A 9,962-nucleotide genomic window follows, 5' to 3' on the forward strand; every position below is an offset into this window, starting at 1 on the left:
GTGGAGGATTACTCCATCTGTGAAAAGGTTGCTAGCACCCTGTGAAGCTAGAGTATTGTGAAAAATCTCAAGTGAAACTTGAGGAGTGGACGTAGGCCGAATTGAAGCCGAACTACTATAAATTTGTTTGCCTCTCTCTCTCTCCCTTATCTCTTTATTTTATTTTAAATTGCCATAGCTATATTTCACATTTTTACTGTGCTAAAATCATTAACTAACATAGTAGTTAAGACACTTGTTTTAATTATTTTTATTTCATTAATTATATTTATCTTTTGTGCTAGTCATAATTTTTATTAGGGTATTATTAATTTTAATTATAAAAACCTAATTCACCCCCCCTCTTAGGTTGTCTTTTGGGTAACATATATCATCTGCTGATGGGTAAATTCATCTTACCTGACCTAACAACTGTTGAGGAAAATAAATAGCTTGCTTGAAATGTGATGAACACAATGGGTTCAAATGATCTTTATAACATATTGGAATAATATATATATATATATATATATTGTCTTTCAAATGATCTGTTGATATATGGATCTCTCTATTGATATATAGATTAAGTTTATTTATTATATGTTAGGTTTTTGTACTTGGCAATCCCGTTTGAACAAAACTCTTTTCAGTTGTAATTTTATTCGATCTTTTATTTTAGTGAGATTATGAGTATTTAGATGCAAATTCAACTCGAATTGTGCATATGGAGAGGAGTTTGTGAGCTTAATCCTATCATGTTTGCCCTATAGCGGGTCCGGGTAGCGCCCTCAAAGCAAAAAATAAAAATGTAGTCGAAGTTGTTTGTCCGCTTGAGCGGTCGATTTTGTGCTCGAGCGAAGATGCAATCCTCTCAGAAGTTTCACTCATTTGCAAAAGAATTGGGAGTTGAGATTTTATGCTCGAGTGAGCTTTCCATCGCTTGAGCGAAGGAACTATTTTAGAAACACGTGTTTTAGTCACACCGCTCGAGCGGCCATTCCTACGCTCGAAAGGTGATCGCGGTTCTACTTGCTATAAAGCTGTTATTAAATCAGTTTCTAAGGTACAACTTCTAGATCTTCTTCTTGGGTATTAGGGTTTTCATCTAGAGCTTCTTTGCTAGTTTCTTTGATGCTTGATTGAATTTAACTCATGGTTTGAGAAGTATACATCAAAGAATTGTTTGTTTCATTCAATATAAAAGAGAGAGTTGTTCTTCGGTGAGTTTCGAAAAATTTGGGCCTGAAGCTTTGGTGGATTTCGGAGTGGCTCATCTGTTAGAAAATTGGTTTTATTAGGCTTATTTTGGGCCAACTTTGAGCCCAAAAGTGAGTGGGCCCCAAACGTCTTTTGGGGTGGGTTCGAAGAGGTGATGTGTTCTTTGCCGCGTGGTAAGTCACACGGTGAAGAAAGTTCGTCAAAACCATTTATGAGTGAATGAGAAGTTGGCGTCGTTTTCGGGTTCGTGGAATTGGACATTGAAAGATTTAAATGTGGGTTGCCCCACATTGAAACTTTAAGAGAGTTTGTGTATGTATATAAGCTTTAGACTACAACACTTGGGACACTTGGGTTGGGCCCCAAGGGGCACCCCAAGTTTGTAGAAGAGAGGAGTTATGGACAAATGAAACCTTAGCCCAAACCACCACACACGCGCGTGGCGGACCCATGTATGGCTAGTGGGTCGGGTCGATTCTAATATTTATTTTTTGGACAAAATTCTTTTGAATTTTTTCAAAAAATTATTGCGGGAATTTAATTCCAAATTTGAATTTGAAATTCAAATTTTTGTCCATAATTTTATGCCTCTTTTCTGAACCAAATTCCACAACAGATTTTTCAGTCCAAACAATTTTTTATTCTGTTCAAATCCGGACAGATTCATAACTGTCCAGACATATTCAAAATCTGGACAGTTTAGTTGCAGATCTGTTTGAATTTTGAATGATATCTGTTGAAAGAGTTTCACACATGTTCATTTGATTCTACAACAGGTTTATTTTTGAACAGATTTGAACTGGTTTTGACAGGTTTATAACTGCCAAAAACTGCCCAGTAGTTCCCAGTAGTTTATAGATTAATCTGTGTCAAGATTTGTTCAAATTTTGAATCTGTATCTGTTCAAAACAGTGCATACCTGTTCATTCAAAATATGTACCTGTTCGAACAGAGTTATTTGGCTATAAATACCAGCCACTTTCCAACAATCTTGGATGATCCAAAAATAGTTTGAAAATTACATTTTGTTGTCTAATTTTCTCTTTTGCATTATTTATTCTTCATTCTAGTTTTAGAGGAAATTAAAGAGAGTATAGAACACAAGGTTTTAATTCGCCGAACAAATTTGTTTGGAGTGCTACTACAAATTTGTGAAGATCATTGTATCCAAAGAAATAGACGCCACTTTACCGTAAGCACCGTAGCGGGGCGAATCTGTTTTAAGGACAGAGTGTCACATACTTGACTTGGTCTTTAAATTTTTAATTCGGTATGATAAATAAATTCGGTACGCTATTTATTTATTTGTTTGGTTTTGTTTCAATTTATTTTATTTACACAGAAGATTGTTCCAACAATCTTAAGACAGATTCAAATTATTCTGTTTACAGAGTTTTCGTTTATTTCCTTTCTTCTTTCTTCTTTTTACAGAAATTATTTTCTGTGATTTTACAAAATAATATTCTGGTTAGAAAACAAATAGTAGTAATATACTGTTTAACAGATAGTAGTAATATACTGTCTATTTTCTTTGACAACTAGTAGTAATATACTTGTGTCATTAACAATTCAGAATAGTTATTTGTGAAGTCTGTCAGAAATTAATTTTGGTTTTCTTAAATAATTTATGAGTGTTCATTAATTAAAAATAAATTTATTTTTTTAATTATTGAAGTGTTACAGAAATTTAATTTCTGTGTGGAATTAATTTGGTTAAATAAAATTTTATTTTATTCCCAAATTAATTGAAAAATAAAAGTTACATTCTTGTTTCTTTTATTTTTACTGAATTTAATTCTGTGAATTTGGATTAATTTTCTGTGTAATACAAATTCTAATTATAATTTTGTTTTATAATTTAGAATTCATGGCTACTGAAACTAATGCCCAAACAAGTACTAGTGTGGTGGCTGCAATTGCGTTAACCCCCTCTCCTGTTGTGACAATACTGGTAAATTATGGTGAGAAGCCAAAGAAGTTCTTTGGAACTGATTTTAAAAGATGGCAACAGAAAGTGTTGTTCTATCTTACAACTCTGAACCTGGCTCGTTTTCTCCATGAGAATGCTCCTATTTTGAAAGAGAATGAAACTGATCGGCAAGTGGTTGTTGCGGTTGATGTCTGGAAACATGCTGATTTCCTTTGTCGGAACTACATCTTGAATGGACTTGACAACACATTATACAACGTCTACAGTCCTATCAAGACAGCAAAGGGACTTTGGGAGTCTTTGGAGAAAAAGTACAAAACGGAAGATGCCGGCTCAAAGCAATTTGTGGTTGGCAAATCCCTAGACTTTGTAATGGTTGATTCTAAGACTGTGATCAGCCAAGTTCAAGATCTCTAACTCATTTTGCATGACATTTACGCAGAGGGCATGTCTCTTAATGAATCATTCCAAGTTACAACCTTAATTGAGAAATTACCACAAGGCTGGAAGGAATTCAAGAACTATCTCAAACACAAGCACAAAGAAATGTCTTTAGAATAATTAATTGTGCGTTTGAGGATTGAGGAAGACAATTGCAATTCTGAAAAGTGGGCCAATAAGCATCCTATAGAGTCTAAGGTAAATGTGGTGGAACATGCTCCAAAAGCAAAGAAACGGAAGGTTTCTGGAGAAAGTTCATCACAAGGCTCTAAAGGAGGGGAAATTAAAAAGTACAAGTTTAAGGGCAAGTGTTACATCTGTGACAAAGAGGGACATCGGGCCAAAGATTACCGTAGCAAAGGCAAAAGCAAAAGAAGAACAAGCAAGAAGCCTGCTCAAGCCCATATGACCGAAGTGGACAATATTTCCAATGGTGTAGATGACATCAATCTTTCTGCAGTTGTTTCCGAGGCAAATCTTGTTGGAAATCCTAAAGAATGGTGGGTGGACACTGGTGCTACTCACCACATTTGTGCCGACAAAAAGATGTTCACATCTTATTCTATAATGGACAACGATGAACAACTTTTTATGGGCAACTCCTCAACTTCCAAAGTTGAAGGACAAGGGAAGATTGTTATGAAGATGACATCTGGAAATGAACTCACTCTCAACAGTGTGCTGCATGTACTAGACATTCGTAAGAATATTGTTTCTGGATCTTTGTTGAGTAAGAATGGGTTTAAGCTAGTGTTTGAGAGTGATAAATTTGTACTTACTAACACTACAGGAAATTACACTTTTGGTGACTAAATTTGGCTACTAAAAAAAATTTAGTAGCCAAAAGTTATGAAATTGGCGACTAAAAATTATATTAGTTGGCAAAAGTAGAAGATTTAGCTACTAATTTTTTTTAGTCGGGGTATATTGATTATTGGCGACTAAAAAAAATTTAGTCGGTAAAAATGCAACAATTGGCTACTAAAAAATATTTTAGTCACTAAAAATGCCACAATTGATGACTAAAAAATATTGTAGTCGCTGCATAGTTAGTTTTGGCTATGAAAATTATTTAGTCGCCAAATGAAAAATAAAAATTTACTTTTTATCTTTTGCGACCAAAAGTTTAGTCGCCAAAAATTAATTTTCAGCGACTAAAAAATATTTTAGTCGCCAATGAACTTAAAATTACCCCATAGGCGACTAAAAATAATTTAGTCGGTATTTAATTTACTTTTAGCAACTAAATTTTAGTTGGCAATTATAATTAAGAATTTTAAAAATTAGACTTCAGATTTTGGAGAGAAAATTAATTGGCTACTAAATATTTCGTCGGAGGAAAGGCCGTCATTTATTATTGGCGACCAAAGAAGTTAGTCGGGAAAGAAAATAAACTAGGTTTAAGAAATACACTCCCACACGCTCTAACTCTCGTATATATCTCTGTCCATCTGTCACTCTGTGACTCTCTCTTCCTCTCTCACGCTTCTGCTCTCCTCCGGCTTGTCTCAATCGTTAACGGAGCATCACCGCCATCGCACATGAGCACCACCTTCAGTTCACCATTGGAGCATTACCCCAGGTATGTCCTCTCTATAGTCTCTATTCCCCTAATTTCAGCCTCGAGGGGTTTTCTTCAGTTTGCATACCTTCACGCAAACCCAACCCCAAATCGACCCATATTAAGGTTAAGGCATCTGTTCATTCATTGTCCTTGGATATGGAGGATATAGGTTGAATTACTAGAATGGTGGAATGTTCGCTGGGTTACACCATAATCTTTTTCAAATTTGTCACACTGGGGGTTTGGGTTTAAATTTGGGAAGCGGGAAAAGAAGATGTGGAGGCCATGGTTTGGTCAATTTGGAAGGCTCGTAATGACCTCAAGTTTAATGGAATTCAAGTTAGATGGGAGTCTTTGGTTCAGATTGCTTTGTGGGTCAAATATAAGTGCAAGGATGTGGTCTTTGCGGTGAATGATCTAGTGTTTAACTTGGCAGCGGTGAGAGGTTTTAGGGTGTAGTTGGTGTTTCGCTTTGCTCTTTGTTTTTTTTTCTAACTAGTGCTCTTGCTTCTTTGTTTTTCTCTACCTACTGCTCTAACTTGGCTTGTTTCATCCATGCTTGTATTTGTTGTTGTCTTCTGACCCTATTGCTCACCATGTGTTTGACGAAATGTTCAAATGAAACTGGACAATGCTCATGTGTTTAACATCTGTTTATGAGGTTTGGTAGTGCCCAGATTGAATTTAATTATTTTTTTCAATTACCTGTTCATGAGCTCTTATTAGGTGCAATTTCAGTTTGAGATTGAATTCATTTTTTTTTTAGTTTCATGAGCTGTTATTAGGTACAATGCTCATGAGATTGAATTTCAATTTTTTTTTTTAATTACCTGTTCATGAGCTGTTATTAGGTGCAATTTTAGATGATAAAATAACATGCCAATGGTTCTTCACTGCATTGTTAGTTCTTCCTGGGAAAAGCCTGGCAATCATGGCCCACTTGTTTCCATACAGCCTATGAGCAGCCATTAGTCTCTCTTCTTCCTCTTCACTAAAAGCTTTTCTGTTGATCCTTGGGTCCAATTGGTTGAACCATCTCAGCCTACAACTCTTACGCTCATTAAAGTGTAAATTAATGGCTTCATTGAAGTGTAATGAAGCCATAGATCTCTTAAAGAGAACTGATACAGCTGTTATTTTTGGTCAGCTATCTTATTATTTCTCTCTTTCTTTCTTCTTTTTTTTCTCCTGAATTTTTAGGGAGACAGATTATAAGATTTTGTGCAGAACAGGGGCTTTTAATTTACACTTCAATGAAGCCATAGATCTCTTCATTGAAGTTGGCATTTAGATCAATGGCTTCATTGTTCTCTCCAAACCAATGGCTTTGGGTTCATTTAGATCAACGGCGTTGGGTTCTGCATGGCTCTCTAATTTATTTATTTATTTTTCTTAAAACTTGGCACAGTTCAACCTTAATTTTGTGTTCTTACAAATTTTTTCTTTGCTGGTGTAGAAACTCGTGGACCCAACAAAGATCGATCGCTAGGCTGTCGTGAACTTTTCAGCTCGCTGCGATATCCATGGCCTTGTTAGGGATTTGATTAAATGTGGAGACATGAAGGGAATTGTATGTCCTGTCATTTATGCTAGCTTAACTTAGGTTCAGTACTATATGATTTAAAATACAAATCTTTTTTGTTTTGTTTTTGTAGCAAATTGATGCTCTGTTCGATGTATTTGAAGAGAGTCCACAAAATAGGCGGGCCCCACCTCTTGTTAGAGTGGAAAAAATGATTGAAGATATACAATCCAGACTTCCTGGGGCTCCTCAATTTCTTCGCTGTCTGCTTCCAGAAAGGAAGAACTCTAATCTATATGGTTTGTTTGATTTGATTTATACCTTTATCACACTTTTTCTTTTTCTTTTTTTTCTTTTTTTTTTTACCAGCCACTACAACAAATAGTACTTTTAATAACATATTTTCATAGCATTTTTTATTAAAATATTATTAATTATGGAGCATTTATAGCATTTTGTGATTAAATGACTTGAGGCACTAACTTTAGATATTTATAGCATTGAATTGTAATTTTTAATAACCTTTTATAAAATTACACAAATTAAGGATTAATGGCATTTAAAAAATGTTATTGTTGGGATAATATATACAAAAAAAAAAAAAAAGAAGTTATATTGAACCCATAAAAAAAACATTATATTGAAAAACCCAAAAAGTTCGGTGCGAAAATATCGCACACCTAGATTAGAGATAGAAACCTACTACAAGTCAGGTTCCTAATTTCTGTCATTATGGACTATGAGTAATCACAGTGCTAGGGCTTCGATACAAGTTGAAGGTAATTCTCTCTCTATCTATATCACTCGATTTATATACATATAAATACATCTATATACTTATTAGTTTTGTTTTGATAGGAAGCCTCTAAAAATCATCAACCAATCTCAAGTGAAATAGAGAGAAGAAACAATTCGAGAATCAGATTGTGAGTATTTTTTTTTCCTTTGATTTTCTAGGTGCGAATTGATGTGTGGATGTTGATTTTTGGATATTCTTTATGGGATGTATTGAATTTGCACATGTATGTATACATAAGAAGACCTGGTTGGGTTCCACAAAACCCTTTTCTTCGATTGGATATAGAATTGAAAAATAAGATCTAGTGTGCTCATACTATAATTCTTGTTCTTGATCAATATTTAATTTTTGGATTTTATTATTATTTATTATTGAAGTATGTCTTAATTGTTTATTGCTTCTATATGTTCCCAATAAAACTATTATATGCTTTTACAACATGTTATTCATTGAAGTTGACCCTGTTTGGTGCTCCTATGGTTTTTTAAAATTTTTTTTTTTTATTGAAACCAAACAAAAAATACCATGAATGATCTAGTTATATATATATATGGTCCAACTACTATACATACCTCCATGTCATAAAAAGTAACCAATTTTTTTGGTGTTTTTTACGAATTTTTGTGATGTAGTTATGAATTTTTTTGGCGTATACAAAACAATACTAGTTAAGAATTATTGTAGTGATATTGTGAACCAATTATGTTATGAGTGTTAAAAAGTTACAAATTTTTTAAGTGAGTAAATTCACGATTTTTAATGGTTATATTACGAATCATTATGGTAAAGTTACAAAAAGGGATACCTTGTTTTTTTAGGGGCATGTGTTTTAAAATTTTTCATATATATATATATACTTTATTAATGAGGTAGTTAATTATAGAAATATACATTAGATTAATTAGTCATTTTACTAAGACTCAAGAATTTGTAAACTACAAGATCACAAAGGAAAAAAAATTACTACAAAACATCTTATTATTCTTGTTAACTTTGTTGATAAAAGTGACACATTTGTTTGTCTATGATGAATGCAACTCATAAATCATATTAGAGCTTAGAGAATTGAATAACCTATAAACAGAATAAACACTTTCTGAATTTGTTCATAAATCACATTTGTTTTATATGAACCCTCGAATAAACGGAAGAAACATTTGTTGGTTCTAGTCAAATTGATGCTTACTATTACCTTCTTTTTTTTTTTCTATAAAAAAAATTCCTAAATTTTGATTTCTACGTTTTTTTTATTGGATGTAGATTTCTCATTACATGTTTGATAATATGCTTAACCAAAACATATTCTTTCTTGTTCATGGTAGGGAATTGTTTTTTTTTTTTTTTGTCCAACTTTGTTTTGATTTTGAGAAAGTGATGCAAAAGTGGGGGCAAGGACTAAGCCAGTATATTGGCCATGATCAGGCTTTAATAAATTGGTGATACTTCGAAGTAAACTAGTTTCACTTACTCAATTTTTTATTTTATTTTTTGCTTCCTTGCAAGCACCTTAAGCTACCATTTCAATATGCATTCTATTTATACTCTATTCAGTTCATTGGGATGAGATAGAATGATTATTCCTTAATCTTCCTTATGGAATGATCATTCCATTACATTGGTATATGATGTTCTATTTACAACGTATTTTTCACTATTTTTGTTTGTCAACCAAATATGAGAATAAATATTTTGATGTAATGATTATTTCATTCTATTTCATCTAGTGAACCAAAAACTATCTTAGGTGACCTTTCTAACTTTTGCCATTTAGACTAAATTTAAGTTAGTGATCATATTTTATAATAGTGGATCTCGATTATGTGCTATAGCAATCCATGGTTATTAAGGCAATGTTGAATCCCTTGAGTTTTTGGTTTGCTTAATTATCTATACTTATTTGCTAAATGCTTCCGCTGATTGGGAGGTTGATTATTATTTTGCAGTTGGTGTTTTCAGAAAGAAAGGTACCAAACTATATGAAGCAAGCTTGAAGGATGAGAAGACTTTAGATCAATGACTTCATTTTTAAATTAAGCAAGTGTTTTAGTAAATAAATTTAATTTTCCTATCATGTTTACACCTTAAAAATATTCTGTAAATGACATTTGATGTAGAATTTTGTGTACAAAGGACATCTTTTTTGTATGATTCTGTGTTTGTATGTAATTATTATTTTGGGTTGGATTGTATTTGATTTATATAGGATTTGATGTTAAAAGATCAAATTTTTGTATTGTTGAAACAAAATAGAAATAGATATATGTATTATTTTGTTTATATACAGGGTGCAGGTTGCACGAAATAAATACAGGCTGTGGAGAAATTAATTATAATAAAAAAAAACACTAAATAAAGTTTTTGGCAACTAAATGTTTAGTAGCAAAAAAAAAAAGTGAATTTGTTAGTGACTAACCAATTGGTAGCCAAAAGGGGAAATAAATATTTTTAGCGACTAAATATTTGGTAGCCAGAAAGAACCCAAAGATTTTTGGTGACTAGAAATTTAGTA

The 9,962-nt window shown here is 32.9% G+C and overlaps 1 protein-coding gene across 3 annotated transcripts; it reads left to right on the forward strand.

The window, feature by feature from the left end:
* Window positions 1-4,949: 4,949 nt before the first annotated feature.
* Window positions 4,950-9,642, forward strand: LOC114307544 (protein argonaute 4). 3 transcript variants are annotated; one of them, XR_014361055.1, is made up of 5 exons: window positions 4,950-5,150; window positions 6,589-6,702; window positions 6,788-6,953; window positions 7,517-7,580; window positions 9,397-9,642. XR_014361055.1 is itself a non-coding variant. In XM_028252936.2 (4 exons), exons 2-4 carry the CDS (start codon window positions 6,691-6,693, stop codon window positions 9,468-9,470), a joined length of 252 nt encoding a protein of 83 aa, XP_028108737.2. In that variant the 5' UTR covers window positions 5,011-5,150; window positions 6,589-6,690; the 3' UTR covers window positions 9,471-9,642. The 3 variants fall into 3 exon arrangements, 1 of the variants encoding a protein (XP_028108737.2); XR_003645152.2 differs by having other exon boundaries at window positions 5,002-5,150; window positions 7,513-7,580; XM_028252936.2 differs by lacking the exon at window positions 7,517-7,580 and having other exon boundaries at window positions 5,011-5,150.
* Window positions 9,643-9,962: the final 320 nt, after the last annotated feature.

This window comes from Camellia sinensis, chromosome 2, assembly GCF_055761805.1.
Source record: "Camellia sinensis isolate YWXY chromosome 2, ASM5576180v1, whole genome shotgun sequence".
Lineage (NCBI taxonomy): Eukaryota > Viridiplantae > Streptophyta > Magnoliopsida > Ericales > Theaceae > Camellia > Camellia sinensis.

Excerpts from the sequence above, each read along its gene's own strand:
- LOC114307544 (XM_028252936.2), top strand. Across the intron at positions 6,954-9,396 it reads GAAGAACTCTAATCTATATG|TTGGTGTTTTCAGAAAGAAA; the intron begins GTTTGTTTGATT and ends ATTATTTTGCAG.